Below are 26,030 nucleotides of genomic sequence, written 5' to 3' on the forward strand. Positions count from 1 at the left end.
TCTTGCAACCAAAGAATTCATCTTTTATTCCAAAATCCAAACTCCAGATATAATTATGGAGAAAAGGGCTGAGGAAGCAAAGCTAGCCTGTTTTGTTTTGATTGGACTAAAAGTTTAGACTTAAGTTCTCTGTGGTCAGGAGGCTGAGATTAAAGGGTCTGTAATTAGATTCAATACTCCATGTGTCTTAATGCCCAGAAAGGCCAAACCCTGTCTGCAAGCAATGCTAGTTGCCAGGATCATCAAAAATAATTCATAGATGCAAGTGAAAAGGAAATTATGCATGCTTTCTGAAATAGTTTGTTCTTTCTTGCTCCTTTCTGTGAAAAGAAAGGATAGGAAATTCCTCAAAATATCTAGTAAACAAGTAGAACTTGATTTTGAAAAGAAATAATTCTGGAAAGAGATTGCCTAGATATTGCAGATAGTCTTCTGTGTTCAAGTAATGCTGCTGTAGTTTTCCTTTTGATTCTCCTGTTATGCTTATGTTAGATATAGTGATACTCAAAGCAAAATGGACTATTAAAGTGTGTGCATTTTTTATATGTCTGTATCTGCATGAACAGAAAAAAGGTTTCTTTGTAATACATACCTCAGTCACGAGGACATATGTGGCTCTTGATTAATAGCTTATACTAAACAGTTATTTTAAAGTTTTTGTTTCAGAAATTTTCACGTTTAAGCTAATAGTAATGAGTAAAATGATGTGTTCATTAGACTGACTTAAGATTTGATGGTAACACTAGAGGATAAATCAGTTTTGCCATGTGCAAAGTGACTGTATTTGAGGGCGCCACTCCTCGCCAGTCCAGCTCACAAGCACTAGGCCCGACCAGAAGCTGGACTGCATTGTGAATGCTCTTCTCTCTTACAGGCAAGTTAAAGATCAAAATAAGAAAGTAGCAAATCTGAAGCACAAAGAGCAAGTGGAGAAGAAGAAGAGTGCACAAATGCTGGAGGAGGCCAGGAGACGAGAGGATAATCTTAATGACAGCTCCCAGCAGCTTCAGGTAACATGAGAAAAAGCAATATTGCCAATGAGCCAGTAAGCTACATCACCTCCTGCTGTACCTACTGATCTATTTTCATAGCCATTACACACAAAATTTGTTACTGATTATTTAAAAGGAGACATCCATCTTACAGCTCTTCAAAGAAAGCAGCCTTTCTGCTTTCTTCATGGCTTCAGAAAAAAGGGTTTTTACTGTCAGTTCAGTTATGAAGTGCATCATTGAAATAATTTGATCATTTCAACATTCAGCTTTATTATTTTGCTGTTCTGTATGTTTTCCTAGCTGATTTTACCTTATATTGTTCCTTTTCTTCAGCAAATGAAAAATAAGCAAGTAAGTATTGTTACAGTAAATTGAAATTTTTGTGGGGCAACTGAAGAGTCTTGTTTTCTGTGTTTACTCGGCCTTATTTGACAAGAACCTACTCTACCACATGAACTCTCAGTATGCTTACAAGACAGTTTGCATTATTGTAGAAATCATAACATGCTGCTGCCACACTGAATTCTGGTTATCTCAAATCTGTCTAGGCATACAAAGTCACCGGTATGAAACCAACTGAAATACTTTTCAGTCTGCTCTAGGTTGATAACAGCTGTAGATGGTTTATCAAGCAGTTCAGTTTTCAAGTGCTGTCATAGAAACATTAAACTGTTGCCATGAAGTAGAATGAAGGCTGCATGATTCCGAGAGTAGATAATAAATATTTTTCCTGTGATTTCTTACATTTACAAAAGCAGCTTTCCTTTTGGTGAGTGAAAATAAACATGGGAATCAAAATCTACCCTTGAGATCTGTTAAAATTCTTTTTAAAATCTTTGGAGAGCATGCTTTCTCAAAGCTATTTTCTTTGTTATCCTAGGTTAAATCCTGGTTCTTGGTACCAGCTGTGTTTGCTACTAAAACTACAATAAAGACATAGAATAAATCCTAATAGCTCACAAGCAAAGACAAATCCCCTCCTTAATTTAAACAGATACTTCTTTACTCTGTTCTGCGGAATTCCAGTGGGATGGTTTCAACTCTTTAAGAACTTTTGAAAGAACCGCAGAAACATGTGTCCATGTGGAATGCTCTCAGATGCACCATTTTGTGGTTTTCCCCTTAGTTCAAGTCCTGCATGTGCATTGCACTGAAATAGTTAAGTTCCAAGTGTATGAAAATGATTTCATAACTACACACTTTTTTGAAAGACGGGGATGTGGGTTTTCTACATCTGCTAATGGGTTTTGTGGCTGTAATGCTATGGCAATGCACAAGGCTCTTGTTATGTGGCAGCTTAAGTTCAAATAGCACAATTCTCCTTGTATTAGTGAACTGTCTTTTAAAATTCCTAAAAATAATCTAGCATATGGTTAGATTTTTAATCTGCAATTTGTATAAATCTGTATTTTAAGTTTGGAAAGGTAAGTAGTACTTGACATCTGTCATTCAACTATTTGCCTGTTGTACTTATCAAATCTATCAATACTATCACACGTGTTCATCTTTATTTTATTTATTTTAAAGCATGGCTTACCCTACTGGCTTTTTTCCTTGACATTATTCTTTCACTTTTTGTTTTTCTTTCTGTTACACAAATGGAATGCACTGAAAAAAGCCTGACATTTGTTTTCTCTCAGCTCCTGTTAGCATACTAAAATTACTCTTTTTTTTTTAGAAACAATAAGTTATGTAATATGTTTGTACAGCTATGCATAGCAATGGATGGACAGTGATATTCCAGTTATTGATAACTTTAATTCCTATTAAAATTAGTTAAGTTTCTGATATTTCAAAGAGATTTTATAGCTTTGGAGGCAGCATGAGACAACTTTCACTCAGAAATTGACAAGTTAAAAGAATGGTGCTGGTTTGTATCAGACTTGTTTGAGAATCTACAGTTGTCCTTACAGTGTACTATCCAATTCTTTACTTAGAGTGTTTTAGTGGTAGAGATATCATAGATATAGAGCTAAGAATAGCATACTTAGCATAATTGTACATTATTTCCTCTTTCTTTCTTTTTTTTAATTTAAATATCACAATAAACAGCTTACATCTAGGGACTAGAGATAAATACAGTTGTTTCTTTTGAGGAAGCCAAATTATTTGATGTTTTTCTCATTTTCTCTAGTGTTATTTTGTCGTGTCTTCAGTAGTTCTGCTGCTTTCCCTATAATCATATGCAAGTATTTCTGAGATAAATATAGATACTAACAAATGCATGTGAGAACTTGAGACTGAAGTTGCGTGTGATACTTAACATTAAAGTGTGTAAGTTACCACAGTGTTAATATTACTTGACTTTCCCTGGTTCATTCTTTGCTTTTGTGAATCTAACTGTCCCGTTTGGGTGGGCTCGATTTTAAAGAGTCTTTCCTCATATTCAACACAAGGCTGAAGGGAATGCTTTCATTCACGGATGAAAAAGGTCTGTATGCTCTAATGAAAATATCAAGCTATGGTAAAATATGGAGTGTTTAATGACAAGTGACAGGTTCAATAAAAACTCCTTCCCTTAGAAGAGCCCTCTGCTTACAGCCTCCCTCTCTCAAGGATTTCAACATTTTGATTTCCTGAAAGTAAAATTTACCCGGGACCATATTTTAGTTTGTTAGCTAAGGAGACCTGTCTTCTGTAGATGCTCTAAAGGGCACTGCCTTCTAATCGATTAAAACAAAATATTAAACTTGAGAGGAACATAGATAATTTTTTTTTATGCAACCATTGTTGGCTTTGGGGTCAGGACACAGAAGCACCAATTTCAGATAATTTTGGTCTTGGTGGTTTTGGCTGGAATTAATAATATGACATCATGAAATGCTTAAAAATATATGATCTGCATGTTCTTTGGTTGACCGTCTGCAATCCAGTCAAATAAACACGCTCCCAAGCACATATTCCACTCCTCCTCTCTCTGTCCCTAACAGGCATGTGGTTTCTTTCTTCCTGAGTTCAGTAACAAAATGTTCGTTTATTCAGAAAGCTCTGATGATGGAAATTTGGTATTTTGGGGAGTGGGGGAAGAATGAAAACCATAATGTCTCAATTCCAGTGAGTTGAATAAATGGGTTTCCAAATTTGTCTTTTCCTCCTGAGTTCCCTTAAACCTCAACTCTCTAGAGATCTGAGAGGTTAACGAGTGTCTGGTCTATAAACAGTATGAAAAAAGAGGGTCTTGGACTGGAGTAGAAAATTTTTTTCTTGAAAAAACAAAACAAAACAAAAAAAAAACCAACCCAAAAAACTTGTCTATTGTGAAAAGGAAGTGATATGCTGTCTTGTCCTAAGAATGTAATGCTTACTGAAATTTCAAGAAACGTGAATGGATTAGTATGTATATTTTTTTGTCTTTTCCTTCCAGTGTCTTCCAGAGTGGAGTTTTCAGAATACTTTGTGGCACAGAGTTGTCTAATGTTGTTTCTGTATTGCAGTAACTATCCAGCAAATTGCTGCTGGAAAACTGAGTATCCAGAAGTTGTGTAAAATATATTTGAATGCTTTAATTAGAATCTGCAATACCAATTATACTTAGTAATTTTTTTTCACATCCAAACTTGAATAATTTCATATATAGTTCCTAATCTATGAATTAGCAAGCAGACAAGTATGTGTTGTTTTTTTTCCTTGTGATTATCCAGCAGCTCTATCTACTGAGCATTTCATAGTTAAAATATCCTTATAGTGGAAAGAACTGAATTTCAGTTTAAACAAATTTGCAGGTTGTGGGGGTCAGGTACACTTTTTGTTCAGTTATGACTTCACTGACATGAAGATCAATCTAGATGAAACGGATAAGTAACAAAATACCTTCTTATCAAATGAGCCTTCTGAATTCTTTATAGATCAGAAACTATTTCTAACGAAGCACGATGTCATCTACACAAAGTCGGTATCAACATTCAAAAATCTGAAAACACGAGTAAAACTCCATGATTTGCAGCCTAAATTACTGGAGAATTTCATCCTGACATGCTGATTAGATTTTGAGGGTAAGGTAGTTGAAGTGTTTTAGTCTCATCTGTTGATGGTTGTATCATTCTATAATGAAGAGATGGGTTACTCTATTTCAGCTGTTAGTAAAGGGAGAACATACTGTCCTAATTAATCTGTGATTAACCTGTAATTAATTTCATCTGTGACTTTTTTACAGTACATACAGAGCAACCAGAGACACAGGAATAAAGAACTCTAAACTTGAAGGTCAGGATTTTCTCCATAACTTACTAGGCATCATCAGCTTTGAAGCAAATTGGTTATGCTGAGTAAAATGGTGTTACATGTTTTTTGGGGATAAGAGTCAAGTTCCAGGGCAATTTCTCTTCCATGTAGACCACTGACATATCAGATTCCACCCTAGCCTGCCAGCTGAGTGGAATGTACTCTTTTTTTATCTCTTAGATAGCACAGCTCAACATGTTAAGGCCCACAAAGCTGTCAGATACCAAATTTCAGCATGGTAGAATCCATTTTTTATGCTTTCTTGCATCTGCAGGTTTTATTACAGAAAACACAGCATATCAATCGTGTTTTCTCACTGAGTTCAGATCTATCTCTGAGAATTATTCAGATCAGACTGTTCTTTCTCCCTTCATCTCCCAGTACTTTTCAGATACTATGATAGGAAGGAGAAAGGGCCTTCCTGTTGCTGAATAATTTTGAGTGCTGCCCAGCCTTGAAAGTGTTTTTCTTACCTGGGTCTGACTAGGTGTCATTGTCACCAACTCATGTGACTCTAATTGTAATAAATGATATATTCCATCCTAGGTGTTCTTCTTTTTGTCCTCTAGGACAGAACTTCGGGATATGAAGCACTGAAAGACTGTGAATTGCCCTTGCAATTCAGTTTTTAAGAAATTCAGTAGTATTTTTGAGGGAATAACTTTTCTTGTCAATCATTCCACAGATTACCACGAAGGGAGAAACTTAGCATTGTTATAAGATTTTGGTAATTAAGCAAAAATGTAATTGTAATTCATATGTTATACGAGTCATGTTTTTACTGCCTGTTTCCCAGTATTACACAGAACCTTTGTTAATAAAAACACAGCAGTTATGTACAAATATAGGATTTAAAGAACAATCATGCCTCATAAAAATCTTAATGGAATGAATGTATGCAAATTATGCTTCCTTTTAAATTTGAACTATGCAATAGTAGTCAGTAAATAGTTATGGGATTAATTGACCCTCCAGCCCTTTGTCTGAGACATTCTGTGGCAGCTGGCTGTGCATTAAAAAGCAGGATATACATATGCAGTAGTCACTTCAATGTGTATCATGATTTGTTAATGATGCACTTCTACCATCTTTTACAATATGTATCTCTCTCTGAAAGCAATGCCTCCTATTTATTTCCATGGAACATATGAAAGATACAAAGAGCACAATAATGCAATTTGATAGTGCAGATTCTCCGCTCTCTGATGCTGAGGGTCAACGTAATAAAATTGGAGGCAATACTTTCAGAGCAGCCCTCAGTACAGAAAATAGTATTCCACAAACATTACATTCTGTGCTTATTTGGAGGGTTGTAATTTTCAGCACAGTGTGTGCAGTTACTGTAGATACAGCAAACATTTAACTGTGGCAGATGGCTGGAGAAAAACTAGTTCTTGTTCTTATCATGTCATAACTCTCCCTGTCAAGAGAGCTTTTCCTAACTTTCCTGGATGTCTGGGAGGAGTTCCAAACCTTATAGCTAGGTTTTTTTGTGACTTATACTGAAGTTTCTATTTGGGGATTACTTTGAATTTTAGCCTATTTTCAGGTGTTAAAAGATCATAATTAGGCATGCCTGAATTTCTATCTCAGCAAGGCAGCAGTGCATGCAAAAGTGACCCTCTAGCTCAAAAAGTTCCTCCATTTTCTCTATGGAAGTAACAAAGTGCAACTTTATTTCAGGGAAGGTCACGAAGGCTTGCTAACAGATTGTAGGAAGGTAAACAGGAGAAGGTGGGAAAAACTTCTTAGTAAACAAGAAGAGATGAAGTCAAGTCCTGCAGCATTTGCTCATATGAGGTCCTGTTATCAGGAATATTAGTCGTATTCATGACTTTTCCTTCTACATATGGACCTGATGGACTTTGCAAAACAGTAGGCTCTCCATTTACTAAAAGGAGTTTCATCAAAACAAGCTGTCTTGTTCATTCTGCCTTAAGAGTATTTACCTGGGTCTGCCTCAAATAGCAGTGTTCCCAGTTTTCCATACACAAGTCTGATAGCTGTTTTTCCAAATAACTGCACACAGGCAGAGAATACAGTAGCACCATTAAAAAGTGACCTTTCTTATTTTTGAGTTTTCTGATATTTCTGAGATTTTGGAGGTTTAATTTTCTTCCATTGTGATCTGTGGCACACTATGGCGGCAGCCCTATCTCAAATTTCAGTGAAGCCATTTTTTCTGATATGTACTTACAAGGTCTAAGCAACTTCGTTGTTGCTTCCCTGTGCAGCGTTGCATGTTGAAGCCACAACAAAAATAATAATGCACTTTTGAACAGAAAATTATTTGTCTCAGAAACATATTTCTCACAATATGAATTGTTCGGTTGTGTTAAGGGAGGGAGATGTATGTTTTTCTTCCCACTGAAGTCTAATACACGTTTTTGAGCATCAGAATAAATACACAATCCTGTTCTTTAATTTGATTTGGCAGCTCTCACAGAGACAGAATCTGTAGTTTCTATGCAATAGAAGTTTATACCATGAAGGAATTGTTAAGGAATTGCCTTCTATATTTGACCAGGTGAGAGCAATCCTTACTGAGTGTTTGTTACCATAACATTCACAGAAACTAAGCATGAGAACAGACTTGATATTTAGAATGGATCAGTGTCTCCCTGGACAGACGCTTAGCCATCTGCTCTGTTTTCACTTTACAGTGTAGTTTACCATACATGTATTAGGTTCAAGCCAGACGTAACACCCTGCCTTCCCTTCTTTTAAAAAGATGAACCGTGTTACTCTGTCTTCTTATATAATGTAAAAATGCTCTGCAATTTTGAACAAGCAGCTGGAAAAAATTCCTGAAAGTCACTACCTACAAACTGGAATTAAGCGGTCTCCTAGTTATCGTGATATTTCCTTATTTCCAAACTGAGATTTGTTGTGAGAGAAAGCTATTATAAAGCTTGAGAGTTCTTCATAGAGAAAAGAAGACTCACTACATCCTCACATTTCTCTGCGATCCCTCAGGAATATTGTTCTCCAGACACACTTTCACCCAGTTGTTACTGCAGAAACATTAGGTGTCAGTGGAAGAAGAAACCTGCTATTTGTGCTCTGTTGCCTGTTTGGCAAAGAGCTGTGTTGGCACCCTTTATGATTTGCCAGAAACTAAGGACTGCGAAGACTGGGCTGCTGAGTGTGTGCCAGCGACCTTAACCACTGGATGTTTTTTGCAAGGGTTTTTTTTTTTTTCTTTTTTCTTCCAAGATTAGTATCTGAGTTCAAACTCCTTTCCTAAAAACTGTCAGAGAGATTAATGTAACTGTTGACAACATGGTGTGGTTCCTGTGAGGAGGTCTCTCCTGAGAGCAGAAAACATTTGAGGGCCAGATTTAAGCAAAACAATAGGAATACATTCAAGGGGAAAAACAGCTCTCTTTTCACTTTAGTGTTTTATTTCATGAGCCTGAGAAATGGCAATAAATTCGCATTTTTCCGTCTTCTGTTTTTTTCTTTCTCCCTTAAGCTTTTCTTGTTTTTACTTGCTGTGTTGAAAATTGTTTCTAAGTCATCTCTCCCCAGGAATAAAAATGTCCAGTTGCTGCAGCTCGTTTTGTAGTTTCATTGCTTAGTAAAGTTGCTATTCTGCCTTTTTCTTGTTTTGACTAACAAAATAAGAGGAAGATGAGGTCAAGCTGGTCACCTGAAGACAACGTTCATAATTTATTTTGAAATAATTATAATATACATGGATTTTTTTTTCTTTATAGTATATACCTGTGGCAACAAGCGCTTCAGTATTTGCTTCAAAAATATTCATGTGATTGATCTCATATAATAATAAACCTAATTCGCTTCATTCTAATTTAGTATTATTCCTTAATCTTGCTTAGCAAGGCATCCAAATTATCCTTAAGCTACTGTTATTTTCTGTAGAAACAAGCCTGTTCTTCCTTCAATTAGCACTTTCCCTACTGAAGTTTCCTCTTTAGCTAAAGTTTACATGCTCTTCACATGTAACAGAACAACTGCTCTTACTGTGATGTGTAAATATTAGCTGGCATTGAGGCTTAGGCTACAAGTCATGTATTCATGACTGATAGAGGCTGTGAAATAGTTAGCATCAGTCCTTTCAGCTGTTGCATTTTGTTTGAGGTACACTAGGATCTGAATACAGGTAGTGGAAAAAACTATGTTTGTGTCACCTGGTCTCTTATTGATGATTAAAGGATTATCTCCCTAACATTCTAGAAAATGTCTATGTTTAGTTAAAATTCACTAGCAAATTCAGTTTAGGATGTAATGTTGTTTTCTCATAGAATCATTTTATAAAATCATTTTGTTTGGAAGTCAATCATCAATCCAATACTATCAAAAGTCCACTATTAAACCATGTCCCTAAGTACCACACCCACATGTCTCTTAAATACCTCAAGGGATGGGGACTCCACCACTTCCCTGGGCAGCCTATTCCAATGCCTGAGCAACCACTCCATGAAGAAATTCTTCCTGATATCCAGCCTAAACCTCCACTGGCACAACTTGAGTCTTGTAACCTGAGCAAAGAGACCAACACCCTCCTTGCTGCAGCCTCCTTTCAGGTAGTTGTAGAGGGCGATGAAATCTCCCCTGAGCCTTCTCTACACTAAACAATCCCGGTTCCTTCATTCACTCCCCATAACTCTTCTGGCTCTTCACCAGCTTCATTGCTCTTTTCTGAATGCTTCCAGCAATTCAACATCTTTTGTGGCCGATGCCTGAATTCTGAGTCTTGGTATCCTTAAGTTCAGATGATTTTCCAAAGCCTCTTTTGGAAAGAGAGAGAATAAAAGGTAATGGGATCCAATGTACCAACACTCATTCATGCCCTTCTAATGTACATTTTTCCAGTTACCATTCATGTTCTTTTTACTTCCTCCTTTTGGAGAATCATTGGATACTCTTAACCTGTAAACAATTTTTGCATTATAAGTGTCTGTGTCTTATTGTCCTGATGGTATGGTACTATGTATTGCTCTATATAGAGGCAATGCTCCTGGTCAAACATGGCAAATATAGTATTTTCTCTAAATGAGGCAAAATTTCTGACTTGTCAATTTATTGAGAAAACTCAGTGTCCATTTTGGGACAGTATTAGTTATGGTTATTGAAATTACTAGTGATACGTAACACTGGCTATGTAATAAACAATTACCAGGTTAAGGTGTATGACAGGGTTGTTTTTTGTTGGTTTTTTGATACGTGAGCAAAAGAAAAGTAGATCTTACAGCTGCTGTGATGTATTAGTACACTAATGTTGACAGGACTTATGTTGCGAAGGAGAGTTTAGTGGAATAGAAGCATACCAAGGGAATAACTTATGGTTTCAAAATTACTAATAGTGCAGTTTAAACTGTCACTGTTTTTTGTTGGAGTCCCATATGAACTTGAGGCGTCTTGAGTCAGAGTCTTGATTTGTGTGTGAAGAAGAAATGTTTTTACAGTAGTATTTCCCTGATTAACTTCTCACAGAAAAATAAAATACAGTGAGAAACCTATTGCCTTGCTCAGATTTTCACAGCTATATTGTCAGCCTTAGGTCTCGTTCCAGTCACCAGTGCAGCAACCCTGTATGGTAGCATAGAAGGATAGTCCCTGTAGGTATTAAAATTATCAGTGTGGTAATTTGCAACAGATGAAGGAGAATTCTAACGCTATTGGCACCCTACACAAGCTGCTAAGTGGTAAACCTGGTTGTTAGTATTGACAAGGTGCATTGACCTGTCTCAGTTGTTACTAATGAGAAGTGCATATACAAAATGAGCGTGCCTATCTGATTGCTGCATTTGGCATGCCTAGGTTGGAATAAGAGGAATGAAGTATCAAAAAACATGGTAGTTATCAGTAAAAGAAGTTGCCAGTATCTATTTATTTTGTTCTGCCATTCCCTTTTAGGCCTCTCTGTGTCATGTCGTCCTTAAATGCTGGTCCTTTTCTTCTCCTTCCTCTCCATCCTCCTTCAAACAGTGTATAACTAATCCAGATTGCAGTGAAATTCCACTTAAGTTCATACTTTGTACTGGCAATACAGAGCTTTATGATGGATACTGTATTCAATTGGTATTGATTAGGATCCTTTCCTACTGTTACCTGCAAGCTCTATGTATCTCGCATTGCTGCTAATGCTGTATGTTTTGGGAACGTTTTTTGAAAATAACACAGCTGTGAGTGGTAGCCTATAACACATCTTGTAATAAAAAAATCTGAATGGCTGGAACTGTTCACACATTTTATAGACACACTGGATAATGTTCAGAAACATTTCTAAACAGTATTTCAGGTAATAATAGCCGTGTACAGGAATTCTGTTAAGGGCTTCCTGTGTATTCATGAAACAGACATCAGAAATTGTTTCTCTGCACTAAGATTTTTTCTCACTTTTTATTTCCTCTTCATTTCAAGTGGATCTATTAATAGTAATGTGTATGTATTTAGGTAATATCTGTTATGCTGTGCCTTTACTGCTGATATGTTTTGTAGCTTTTCATGATATTTTTTTTTTCCATGTAAATGTGTTTAGGGAAAAATGTATGCATGTTTTGCCGTTAGAGTTACACATGTGTGACATGCAGAATACTATTTACATCCTGATATACTTCAAAATTATTACTTTCAGTTATATCTATCTTGTAGTGATATTGCTATCGTATGCCACTGTCACCTCTGTGTTTCCTTTACTGCTTCTTTGTGACCTATATGTTTGAAAACAGAAGTGAGTTCTCATAATGCTTGATAGATTAATTAGTACCATATTTATTTTCTTCGCATGGAGAGAAGAGCGTGGTTTTTTTTAATAGATGCTTAACTCTTCAGTCAGCTTCTGTGTAAGTAATCTTGACACTCAACTAATTTCCCATCATAAACTTGTCATGATGTCTTATAGACATATTTTACTATCCGGGTATTAGTTTTTTTCTTTACTCCATAGCAGCCATGAAGGCTTCCTTAATAGCCATGTGGTAGAAAGCCATGAAGACTTAGTGCAGGGTAGAAAAGCTACACAGCTTTTCATTTTCATTACTGGGCATGTTAGTAACTTCTCTATTTGAGTATATTTTATGATTTTCTCAGGTCAGTGCACATGTAACAATTACGTTGTGCAGTCCTCTCATGTACAAGAGCAGATATTTTTGTGAGCAGCATCATTTATAGCTCATTTCTATCTACAGGACTGTGCTGTCCCAAACACCACTCAGTTTTTCCACTACCTTTCTTCTTCAAAACAGAAATTCACTGGCTATTTCTCATAAATTGTTGGCCTTGTTATGCTTTTTTTGTCCTTTTTTTTTGTTGTTGTTAATATACTAATCCAAACATATTTATCTTACATCGACCGACACTATTTTTTAAACACTTTCTACTGGATTTTTTTTTTTTTCCCTGCAACTGATGATCCACAAGTGCACATATATTCTGGGTGTACACATCTTCTCTTTTTTTGTTACGGCATTCTCAGGCGAATGTCTTCAACCCCTTCTGCAGTCCCTCATGTTTTCAAAGCAATGCTGTGGCCGGCTTCATCTCACTTCCCTTTCAATCCCTAAGGGAATGAAATTCTTCCATTGCAATTTTTCTCCTATTGTCTCCTGAAGTTATTTTTCTTCATTTAGGCAACTTGTCAGGCTAGAATTCCAATTCATGTGTCTTATTTGGCAGACACAGTTTTCCAGATGTTGACATATGTTGTCCTAATGAGTTGTCATCATGCATCTCAGTCTTTGAGCATGCCAAAGATATGGAAACATTAGTTGAGGATCTCCTACTTGGCAATTCTTTTCAGCTCTCAGATTGTTCCTTTCATTCAGGAACTTGTGGTAATTACATATGCTGTTTCTGTACTTAGGAAGAAGCCCTTTTTGTCTCACTGTGTGAGAGACAGAGACGTCATATGAATTTTATGTTTCTACTTACCCAACTTTTGCTCAGACAGATAGAGGTTTCACCATCACAAGCAAACTCTGCACTTCAGTTCTCTCACCATTTGAGAACGTCAAGGCATCCGTATGCAATGTTGATGATAGTAGCTTTAGCGCTGATAGTTATTGTTCCTTCAACTCACTTTTTTTTACTCATGCCCATCAATATAGAACGAGCTATTACACAAGTGTTTGCCTGTTTGCCTCTGCTAACTTTGTTTTCAGAATCATTAATATTGGATCCATGTTTATGTACATCTTGGAACCAAGTTATAAACTACCCTACAAACCCTCCGACCTCCATGCCACAATATTTACCCTATATATATGTAGGGTATATATAGATATATATATCTTCGAAAACCCAGTAAGTCAAAAGAATCTCATCAGTGAAAGAGAGATTTCTCCATTTATGAGTGACAAATTTTCATTCTTTTCTTGTTCAGAGACCTCTGCAAGTAGTTTAGCAGCATGTGGAACCAAATGAAGGAGGTCCACTGTACTCACTTGAGTTTTAAATAACAGTGATTATTTGCTTCCAAAATTAAATGAGACATTAATTCCATCTTTTGATACCACAACATTGAATATTCACTTAAGCCTTTCTAAAAAACGCCTTCAGGTTTTTACAAGTATTTTTCAGAGGAAAGAACAGCAAAAATTCATGAACAATTCAATTTATAATCATCAGTTCCTCCCTTCTTAAGTTTAGATGTCTGATTCTGTCATAGCATCTTTCCCCCTGGGCTTAGCAGTGCAGCAGTGCAACACAGCAGTAATGTGTTCTTCCTTTCTCATCTATGGAAGTACAAAGAGCAAAATGTGCTTAATTACATTAATTATGGGGTTATATGAAAATGATCTTTCTCTACCTAGGTGATTGGCTAGTTCTAGGAATCCTTTTAACAATCAAAAGAAGCAGTTAATTGCCCTCTCAGACTATTAACTAATCTTTCCCAAGAGTTAACCAGAGAAATCCATCTAAATTTCAATTCCAATAGTAAAATTAAGCCACAAAGATGCAGTTACATAGAACTTTGCCAGGATACCTCAGCTTTAATTGAACCTAAATGCCTTGGTGAAAACTTGCATCCAATTTCATGCATGTTCACAAAACTTCATGGCAGATAACACAAATGAAGGAAAGATTAAATTGATACATCCTTTTAACATGCATCACTTGGACATCCTACCACTTCCTTCCTGAAGTGAAATAAAAAGTCCAGAAATGTGTGTCAGTCACACCTCCTTTTCCTTTCAGTCTTTAAGACAGGCATGTATTGGAATGGGTTTTGCATACGGATCAGCTGCAGGATCATAGTGTTCGTAGAAAAAAAATCATATTGTGCCTGAACTCCTGGCACTCCCACAGTGTCGACTGGGTTTTTCATTTTCGTTGCGGTGTCACCAGTGAGCATAAAGGCAGAGCTATCTCCCTGTCCACGTTTAATTCCCTCTCTGCCATTGAATCTCACACATACGGGAGTTGGGCGTAGAGCTGAGTGAGGGTCATGGAGATGTTTGGGTAGGTAATGCATCTCATAGAATCCAGTTACTGTACAGGTAAGTAACACTTCCTTTTTCTTTCTGTATAGTCGTGTCTAAGATTCATGAAAGGAAACTGCTATGGTCTATCACTGCAATTTCATCGGAATAGCCAGTGAAAAGCTTGCAGTCTGTGTCACATTTTATTATATGTAGGAAGTAATGCAAGTTGTGTTCTAGTCTAGTTCTATTTAAGAGAATAAATGCATTTCACTATTGGGGTTACCTGCTTCAGCAGCATATGAAAAATTGGGAAAAACTGAAAAATAACAGTTTTCTTCTTCCTGCAGTAAAGTACCTGTATTATCACAGCCTCCTCATCTTGAGAGGGCGTTTTTGTACTCTGTTCGTGTTGAAAGGTTTCTGATTTCTTTTCCTTTCTAAAATTCTGTTTTTCTTCCTATTTGGTAGGTTCTATTTTAGTTTAGTTTAGTTTTAGTTTTCCAGAACAATTTGTAGAATTAAAAGTCAAAATATTCTATTTCTGTAGAAAACTCCTGACATAATAGGTAATGGTAGTTACGATTTATACAGTACTTTCTTCAAAGTTTACTGCTTCTCATAATAGCGATAAAATATTTCATGTAATTAAAAAGAGGAAAGCCACAGGAGCAGCATGGGTTGAAGTTCAACGTGAGCCTATCATGTTTCAGACTGTTGAGCCAAGCAATTGGGAAAACATTGCTGGTATGGTAAAAGGCAAATACTGATTTGGCTTCATTGACTTATTTCTCTATTGGAGTGTTGTGTTTGAAACAGCAGCATGTGTTAAAAAAAAATAAAATTAAATGCTGATCATTTCATGATGGAAAAAGAAGGGATGGAAACAAAACATTTATTTAAAAGTTTCCTGAAATTATTTTCCACTTTGGAGTGCTGATGGTGTCTGACTGCACAGCAGTCCTCTGCTCTTTCAGCCATAGATGTCATTTTGTAAAATGGGTAGACACATTGTGGCTCTGTTAAGAGCAAGCAAGAAACTATCACCGTTATTCAAACTGTTTGTTTGAGACAGAAGGTGGATGTTTGCAACCAAACATAATTTACTAGATGGGTATTTAACATTTGACAAAGTTTAAAATCATCATTTGTAGCAGTTGTGTTTTTTTTTTTTTCCTAGCACTGTTGTCTTCTTTTTAAACCTGCAACTCTCCAGTCTATATATAAAAGTTTACATATTATTTTAGAAAAAAATATATTGTGTAATTGTAGACTTTTCAAGTGCAGGTGATGTGGTACTGAATTGCACAGTTTTCATACCATGAGCTACTCTTTTCCCTATCTCTAAAGGATTCACCTGTCTGGACAGAGCTTTGCTGTGTTGAATTAAACTCTTAAATGTTGGCCTATGATAATGAAGGGTGGGCATACAATACACGTTACAGCACTCCATTTCTACACTCTTATTTTAAGCCAGTTTCAGTTTTACAGCTGTTCAAATGCACCATCTCCACTTCTGTTGTTTGAAATGGAGAGGTACACTTCCACACTTCCTTGGCTATCCATGAATAATATCAAGAAGTACAACTGATGTTCCCCACAGAATATAGATTGGCAAATAAATAGTTTTCAAAGAGTTTCTATTTGAATCTTCAGTTAGACTAATCATAACCATGAAGTAGTTTTGGAAGACTTTATCAGTGTTTTAGTAAGTTTTAGAAAGTATTAAAATATACTCTGCAACTCTGATTTTTTAAATGAAGATCTCTCCAGTTGTGTCTTTAGGAATCAGTGGTTACTTGCCTTGTGAATCTGCTTTGGAAAGTAACCAACAGCAGAAAGCTTGTCCATCTGCAAAACCTGGCAAATCTCTCTGCCTTTGCTAGTGGTTGAACTAGCCTTTCTCTCTGTAAGAGCAGTGGAGCCAGGAGTCTTGTACTGTTTGGATACAAAGCTTTGCATCTCTGCTGGAAAATCCTCTTCAGAAGTGATGAGACTGCCAGAAGTGGTGTTCATATGGCACTATCCTTGATGATGTTCTGAAAGTCCTGGGGAGCAGCAATTAAGGAATAAGGTTCATTCTTTAGAACTACAGCGATTCATTTTAGCATTACAAAGGTTTTTTTGTTTTCCAAATATGTTGTCTTTATCCTTAATCTTTATATGCCGTGAAGCACAGAGAAACAGTGGAAAATATCAGTCAGAACAGAAGACTGAGGAATAAACCTGATAAAAAGGGAAATGCAAAAACCAAAGGGAAAAAATATTTGGTTCTTCCACTACTGCTGAGCTGTCTAAAAAGCCTTTGCATTAACTTAAACATGCACTAATATCTGATCTGAACCATATGATCTAAATTGATCTGCAAGATGAGAAAAGCAGAAATCTTTCATCAAGCTGGTCATGTCTGATGGATTTGTTAAGCAGCCATGCTCCAGGGGACAGCCTGGTGTGCAGTCTTTTGTCCAAGCCACTACAGCGGAACTACAGCAGAGGTAGAACACAGACATTTATTTTCCTAGCAATATTAAGAAAATATGGGTCTTCTATACAAATAAGAATGCCATTCATTTTAAATCTCTCTCTTTTTTTTTTTTTTTTAATTATATCATTACCAATTAACCCGTGTACTTTCTGAGGAGAGTTTCCTTCCAAGGTCTTTGACTATAGGTGGGACTTCTGAGCCTGCAGCTGTGAAGATGTTCTTAATTGAAGAATGTATTTTCAGATAATATTGATACTTATCTGTCTGAGGTTTAAACTGCCATTCTTAATTCCTAGATAGTTGTTGAAAAAACTTCCTTTAAGTCTTATCTGAACAAGAGAAAACTCTGTTTGGTTGATGTTTGCTTTTCTCCCACTTAACCTGGAAATAGCAAGTTGCAACACTGCAGTGCTTTGTTTCCCGTTTTACCATGCCTGCTGGTGAATGTGTGAGCAAATGGACAATTCTGCGTGCCTGCTTTCCCACCAATTCTGGCTACTCTCCTTCTTTGGAACTGCTTACTAATCTTCATTCACAAGCAAACCTTGCTTAGCTATTCTGTTTAATCTGACAAGACTGTGATGTGCCTGATGAGAGGGCAAACCCTCTTGCTTTGAGGTCCTACTTTGCTAGCTTTTCCCTTCTATTTACTGTGATCTTCTTCCTATTCTTGCATCGCTTCATCTTTCTTTCCCTTGCGTGAAGATAATTTGCCTGCAGTTGCACCTTGGTAGGGAGAAGCACATTTTGCTTGGCGTAGAACTTGGTTGACTGTAAGGCTATAGTTCCAAACAAGTCTTCTTCACCTAGTCTCCCATCATTTTCCAGGACAATCTGCGTAAAAAGGATGATCGGATTGAAGAATTGGAAGAGGCACTCAGAGAAAGTGTTCAGATAACTGCAGAGCGGGAAATGGTGCTAGCACAAGAGGAGTCAGCCAGGATCAATGCTGAGAAACAGGTCTGCAATCTTATAAAGTCGCTGGTAGCCCTCTTAGGAAACAGTAAAGTACTGTTTCCACTGCTTTACTGTGAAACAGATGGTTTTGTTTGATCAGCTATCTCTGTTCAAGTTTGGGTAACAAAACCCATAAAATCTGCTAAGATTTGTTTTTCACAGGTGATATTTTCTTGGGGAAAAATAAAAAAAAAAGAAAGAAATACAAGGTATCCTAATCTTTTAAGTATTATTTATGTAATAATTCCTCTGACTAATCTTAACTATCAAAGCCATCCTTCTGTATGTAAACATGCTTACACTCACCGTGTTGTTCATTGTGCACGTTTAAAGAAGGTGAATTTTATTAGCATGCATACGGGCCACAATCTCATTTCATTTACAGTCTCTCAACTACCGGATAGAAAGACAAACCCTTTATTTAAGGCAAGCATGCACACAGAAAATACACACTCGTGTTGAAACTAAAGGTGTAAACTTCTGTGCCTGAATTTAGTCTGTGTCACGGGTTAGATACTCTGAAGAATCATGTATGGACCAGATTTTGACTTCATAATTAATCACTACGAAAACATACCATATGTAATAAATAAACTTCCTTAAGATTTTGGCGAATCTTTTGAAGTATAAGGAGCTGAGCCTGGCGTTCTTACTGTGCTTTTTGTGAACCTCTGTTTTGTCTGTTCCTCTCCTGACCATAATAAGCAAATAGGGGCATTTGGTCAGTTACATTGCAATGATGTATTCTCTTTCTGTTAATTAAATGAAAAAGATTTGACTAACTACACTTTAAAACATTTTTAAAGGGTTTTTTTTTCAAGATGTATTCTTATCACCTTCTTTCAAGATATATCTTTATGCTCTTTTTAGTTAATAATCAAGTTTTCAGGAAGAAAGCAACTCCTGCTCTTTATGCTACAGTAGTATCAACTGTTTGCTGGTAAACATACTGAGGATAATTCTGGTTAAATTATCCTAAGATTCTAGGTAATTTATGGAATTTACTTTCAAGAATGCCTTCTGTCTAAACTTCTTGTAAACTCTAAAAAATATGTATCTTATAGAAATGTGACCTTGATAGTGAATACCACATAAAAAAATAGATCTCCTCAGAAATATGTGTATCTCATAAAAGAGCAAGTTCTATGCTGAGGTGCACAAGTAAACAAAATAACATGTCATAGTGTTTGAATTTCTTTGTTGGAGGACTGTGACAATGGTGTTCTTAGAGTGCAGAGAAGCCTGTAGAATTCAACATTTTGTGTGGCTATGGTCTAAACACAAGATGCATAAGGTGTAGTGAATTTTTGAAGGATAGTTTTGAAGAATGTAGTATGTTAATTTTGTAAGTATTAGGAATGTCTGAAGTTAGGAAGTAAGTATGAAGGTGAATGTAACTGGTAAATTTACAAAATTACAAGTATGAAGTAGGCTTATTCTAGAGGCTGATCACAGGCCACCTCAGTATTTAAGGTGAAGGGTGAGTGGACCACAGCTTGCAAGTGATTAGTAACTTATATTTGATTTGCTAGCAAAGAAACGTGCTAATAACATTAGTACAATCAAAGCTACAGAGGAGTTTCCTGCACAAATTGTCACAATCTGCAGAAGGAAGATTTTTGCACATTCAGACACAAACTAAACCTAACCAAAGAACTTTTAGCAATAGAGACACAACCAGAAAAGTGTTACATTAGAGATATTCCATAAAAGAAATTCTGCAAATGTTTCAAAATAACCTTTGCACAAGGAGTAGAAGGACATCTGAGTCAAAGGTACTGTCAGGATTAACAAAAATATGAAGGTTCTGTCCTAGATGAAAAGAAATGAAATAGCAAGGAAACTCAGTTGTAGGATGGAAAGGAGGACTTGTTCTTAGCTTGTTAGCATGAGGTCCTTGTGGTTGTCTATCCGTTGTAAGCAAGCTTATTATTAAGTCTGAGTTAGTAAAATAGGAAACTGTTATAGAAGTGGAATCTTATTTGTATCTGAGACATCCTAAAACTAAAATATGGTAAGTGATTAGTTCTTAGGGAATATCTATAAATTTCCATTATGGTTTTTGAAAACATTCACCAGCAAAGCTTTATGAGAGGCAAACAATGAGATCATATGGTAAGAGCTTGATGAAAAGGGGAAATAACTGGTAAACAGGTTGAATGGCTGTACAACCTGTATGAGAGGCAAGATGATGGAAATGTGCTGCCTGAGGGTCAATAAGCCGTAAGGACCACTGAGAGAGGTTGAGAGGAAAGGAGGAGAGCCAAGAAAAGTATGAGTTGTAGGAAAAGATTTCTGGAATATGATGGGCATCTTAAACAGGAAATGAATTTGGATGCAGTAGTTTGTATGGAAGTGAGGAGGAAGAAGGATGGATTTGAAACCACTGGGATCAGAAGAGGAAGACCTCTAATTCACACCATCACTGATTATGACAGCTGTGTCTTAGTCCAGCAGAATAAGTAAACTGCCCTCTGTGGCACATCATACTTTATACAGTGTGATGACCAATAGAGCGTCACACAGGAAAGCAACCAGAGGGTCTTATTCCAGCCACAGGATAGCTGTTTTGCCCCATTGTGCCCAATAGTTTGCCCAGTTGTTGTTCTTTATTGGATACAGTGAAGTCATGGAGTGATGGCAAGTAACTGGTTTTCTCCTCAAATATGAGGGGGATACATTCCTTCAAATATTTTTCTTTTTTTTAATTATTTATAATCGATAAGAGAATGCCTGCTTTGCTCTATATTCTCTAGAGTTATGAAGGAAGCCCTTAGGTAGCTTTGCAGTTTTGCAGATGCAAGGTTTTGTTTTTGTGAAGGATATTAATCTTCTGATTTTTACAGGTGATGATATCATTCTTAGGCCAAATACAAATTGTATGCGTGAGTTGGAAATTTTAATATTGTCCAAAATGATTATAATTTTCTTTTAATTGCATGCTTTTTATTTCTTCTGTTTATCTTGTTCTCTACTATTCTGCCACTTCACTGCCTGTCTGAAGCTGTTTAATGAATCAATGCATGAGGTCAACCATTTTGGCTTTAAGTGGTTCAAGGTATGAGGACATCTCATCTGTGTGTACCTCTGCCCCATTATGTATTGTTGTTCTTGTAGCCCTGTGTTGTGTAATCCTACCCTGCATCACCTCGTGATAATGTGATTTTCTGCTATTTAACAAGCTTTGCTTTTGAATTACACTATCCATGAAGCTACTTTCTTAGGATTTTGTGGTTCTCAGATACCCATTTCAGACTAAAACTTTGCACTATTTAATCCAATGTTTGATAATGTCCTGGCAATGTGTGTTAACTATGGCAGTGTGTTAGGAGTGTTAACACTCATTTTATATATTGCAAGATTTCTCCAGCTGATAAATCTTACATATAAAGGCTTGAATGTTCTTCAACAAGTTCTTTATTTCCAACACATTCAGCTGGTTTTGTTGTTCCACATGTTGAATCCTGTATGTAAATATTACTGTAAATTATAGCTATGGACTGTGGCTGAATCCATTAGTTCAACACATTAGATTGTACATCTGAAAGTATATGGAGACCTCTATATTTTTTTAAATAAAATCTTTCTGAAAGGTTGCAGTAGAAGACAGGAGTTTAACTTACGTATCAATTTAATCACAATCAGGACTATTCCAAGAACAATGCTTAAGAAGATCTTCCTAATGAAAAAGCATGGCCCTTTCTGTGGGGTAAAGTGACACAGAAGTTCAGATTTTGTAATTCAATGTCGATCAGTAATAAGTGGTATCAGATCCTTGTCTCAAGAAACACAATATTACAATTACTTGCACTCAAAGCCTTAATTACTGAAGGGCACAGTTCACAGAGACAAGAAATTAGCAACTGCCCTCTTTCTCTTTGCTCACTTTTATCCCCATACTTCTGTGAACACCCCTTCAGTTTTACCAGCCTGAGTCTTCCTGAGGCCATGCTGTGAAATGAAGAAGTTACCTAAATTATTATTAAAACTATCTTTTTTTTTTTTTTTTTTTCCTTTTTCTTCTTTTTTTTTTTTTGAATGAGTATTTTCGCATGAACCAGTCTGAACCAATGAATCAATGCTAATCTGGTCCACGTCCCCCAGCACAGGACAAAGGCACACCAGAGGAAGCATGGAACTGGGAGCAGGACACAGGAAATTCTTAGTATTATTTTCTACCGAGATTGTATTAGTATTATTACCAAAATGTTTTTACCTAAAGCTGTTGTTGAATGCTGGTTTTTACAATAGGCAGCTATTTTTAAGGGCGTGATGGTGCAGAGCCTGACTGCAACATGTTATTCTCTATCTTCAGCTTCCTTCACATTTGCAGTGTTTTTGCTGATAACAGCGTAACTGTTCTCTCATTAATAACAACTCCTGCTTAAGTGCAGTCTCAATCTATCAGTGTCTATCCAGTGTCAGCTAACATCTACTCCCTATCCTAAATTGCTATGGCAAATACACAAAAGAAAGACTAGCCATGATTCTTTGCTTTTTTCTTTAAGTAGCTACTTCAACTGAAATATCTGAGTTAGCAGTCTGATTTTGACACTTTCCATCAACTTTTTTTTGAAGTTATGGTTCTCATGGGAAATTTTAATTTAGTTTAAGTATATAAACCAACACCTGTAAATAGCTATATCTGTGCTCATACAATTTATCTTTTTATTCTACATGGCAGGTGTGTCTGCCTAGCCTTTTGAGAAGAAATTAGATACTGAATATTGTAACGGTAACACACTGCTTAAATACGCTGTCATACACTATTTCATGCACATATTGCATGTAAAAATTATTTGCAGCAAGGCTTCTGAAATTCTCTGTCATTCAAATACCACGTCTGTTTGCTGATTCATAAATAGCAGGAGCCTTTGTACAAGTTGTCTCTCTTTTTCCCCATCTCCTGTTCATCAGGATTTCACTACTGTAAGTACAATGGCTGCAGCGATTTGAATATTGAGTACAGCCTCTTAGAGTCTTTTCTGTTTATCTGTAAGTTGCTGTACAGAAGGCTAGCCAAGTTTTGGGTGATACTTCTCATTTGCCTTTGCCATAAATCTGCCATTCTGGTTCTTTTATCTTCCTAAAATACATTACTTTAACTACCTTTTCTTGTAAAAATAGATAATGCATTTACAACATAATTAATTTATATTGGACCCTAACATTCAGCACTGATTATAATCTAGTATTTTCTAAAAATGCGAAATTTAAATATATCTCCCTTTTGCTGTGCTATTCTGTTACTGGAATAGGTACGAAATATTTTCTAAAACACACTTGGAGTTATTTCACAGCACAAAGTCTCACACATTAGTTACTTTCTATAGATCCTTGTACGTGGGCAATACGAAGCAGAATTTCTCATGAACCACCTACTTAGAGCTTTCTAACACCAAAGTTTTTTGAGCACTGCTGTCAAAATTCTGGCTCTTCTGTAACACATGCTGGACAGTTTGCTTTTAACTCATGTTTTTGGGTGTCCTTCTATATTTCTCTATTTAATAAACAAGTGATTGGAAATCAAGGCAGTACTCCAAGCTATGTTTTGGGGGTGAAGCTGCTGGCATAGCTTACCACTGATTGCTCTAAGCAGTCTACGTCCTCTTTGGCTGAAATTCTCTTGAATATTTTCTGCAAAACTCAGTCTGGTTTCTGAGTGTGTGTATATACATATAAGTCATGTGTATTTAAGTCATATTAAGTAACAGAAATCTGTGCTAGAAACTTAGATTTGAATTTCTTCCTCTGATATACATAGTTTTAAGAGCTTTTAATCTCAGTGGTCAGCCTGACATATACTCTTGCCATTTTTCAAAGTCTGGAATTTTTTCCTCCTTTTGTGTATTTTGGTTTTGGCTAGGTAGGGTGACCATGAACTGTGTCCATGGTAACGAAGCTGTTGGCAGTCATTTCAGAAGTGTTGCCTCTCCTTTAACTTTCTTCTTCCCCCCAGAGTATTTTGATGGATTGTGTAGCCTCTTCCTTCAAAAATATCCAGTTTTATGTCAAGTCACACCCCTTACATGGAAAGGTTGATTCAGTATGTCAAGGATAACATGGAATTCCTTCTTTATTCAGTAATATACTTTTTAAGAGGTGAAACTGCACAATTTTTTGTTCTGGTCTTAGTTGTGTTCAGCTATACCTATGTGGGGGGCTTGAGGGATTTTCTTCTCCAGTGCAGAAGAATGAAGAGAAAATAGCAATGAATAGAAAATCATAAACAAAGATGACTTTAGTACAGAGATCTTTTTCTAACGTTACAGGCAAAAATACTTCTAAGGAGCCCAGAATCCTTTAATTTTGTTTAACTTGTTTCACAAAGTTGGAAAGTAGGCAAAATTTGAGAACTTTTAGGAGACCCTAAAAGGATAATTTTGTTCAAAGTATATAGTGAGCATTTCTAAATATAGATCATATTTTTAATGAAATGAGAAATACTGGGGGAAATTTGGTGCAGACCTGATCTTACAAGGGTTTTGTTTAGATTTTTTTCATTTTCATTTTTAATAGATAAATACTGATTTCAAATTATCTCTTTCATTCTAGAGAAAACTCCATCTTCGCACCCCTTTACATGATACAGTATTTTCTGAAGTGCCTACTTCCAGATTGTACTTTATCTGGTTTGGCTCATATAAAAATCAAAGTCTTGAGTTGCCTTCAAATCTGGTTTGAAAGAGGAAATCATGCAGATTTTACATTAATTCTTGCTTGTAAGGACCCAAGCAAATACTTCAATATTTACATAAAACTAATCTTGTACTTTTTCCATTTGGAACTTCTTTTCCATGTTCCAGTCGTGATCTTAAATAGTGAGCTTAGGAGCAAGTGTAATACAGGAGTGTGTAGATTAAAGCTTTAGAAAAGCTCATTAGAATTGTAGATCAAATGCAAAAATTAGAAAAATATACTTTTTTTTTTCCTGGCAACTGATTCTTCATCAAAATACATGAAGTGCAAGAAAAGAAATTCTATTCCTTTCTTTACCATTCTTTTTTATAGCAAAATACAAAAGAGTGACAGATTTTAGATTAATTAGATTGAAGATTCTTCATGAAACATTTCCTGTTGATGCAGAAGCTTCTAGACATTGCTGTACTGCTGTTTATCATCAGATTCCTTCAAAGCTGTCACTGAATTTCAGTCTTAGTTCAGTTGGCTCAGAACAGTGGGATTACTTTGCAGTTGTGGCTAGATTCTGCTCATTGCTGTCTGTTAACTACAATGCTAAAGATTCACTTCCACGTGTTAGAATAGGTGGAAACTTCCCTGAGCTTGCCAACAAGACTGCACTTCTTCAGTTATATTTTAGCCACATGTGCAACCTTTATGTACATGGATGGGCTTTTGCATAGTAACTGTTCATGATCCTTAACATCTTTTGAGAAGAATGTTAAAGTTGAATGCGGAATTAGCGTATTATATTTTTTGCACTAAGTTGTAGTGAGTTAATATGTCACCCCAGAATTTTTCTCTTTGGAGAATCACTCTGTAACTATCTAAACTAACAATCTGTGATATGTAGCACAGCATTAAATATTCGCTTTTGAATAATATTAGGCTATGTCTAAATTTCAGTCTGCCACGGTAACATCCGAGATAATATGAAACAATTATCTTAAATTATTAATAATAATATATACAATATAATAATAACAATAATTTGATAACCATTTTATTATTATTATTATTATACTAAATAGTATGAAAGATAAATATATTTAAAAACCATTTGGATGTGGTGCTTAGGGACATGATATAGCGGAGGGCTGTTAGGGTAGTATGGTTGGACTTGATGATCTTCAGGATCTTTTCCAACCTGAGCAATTCTGTGGTTCTATGGAACTGTCTAAAATGCAGCAACATAAAACTAGTGTGATTTGCAGAATCCCTGTGAAAAACTGCTTACATCCTTAGATAATTAGTCTGAGCTGAAAGGCTTCCTTTGGCTCTGTTACTGCTGCTACTGCTGCT

At 36.2% G+C, this 26,030-nt stretch overlaps 1 protein-coding gene across 9 annotated transcripts in view; it reads left to right on the forward strand.

Moving 5' to 3' along the window:
• The window catches only part of ERC1 (ELKS/RAB6-interacting/CAST family member 1), a 291,931-nt gene that overhangs the window by 154,056 nt on the left and 111,845 nt on the right, over positions 1-26,030 (forward strand). For 6 of the 9 annotated variants that reach the window (XM_090145169.1, XM_090145126.1, XM_090145136.1 and 3 more), the window contains 2 exons: positions 875-1,010; positions 17,919-18,050. In XM_090145169.1, coding sequence (XP_090001295.1) covers positions 875-1,010; positions 17,919-18,050 — 268 coding nt within the window. The remainder of the gene's footprint in view (positions 1-874; positions 1,011-17,918; positions 18,051-26,030) is intronic. The other 3 variants (XM_090145142.1, XM_090145146.1, XM_090145159.1) reach the window with 1 other exon arrangement.

Source organism: Phasianus colchicus, chromosome 1 (genome assembly GCF_987193195.1).
Source record: "Phasianus colchicus chromosome 1, bPhaCol1.hap1.1, whole genome shotgun sequence".
Lineage (NCBI taxonomy): Eukaryota > Metazoa > Chordata > Aves > Galliformes > Phasianidae > Phasianus > Phasianus colchicus.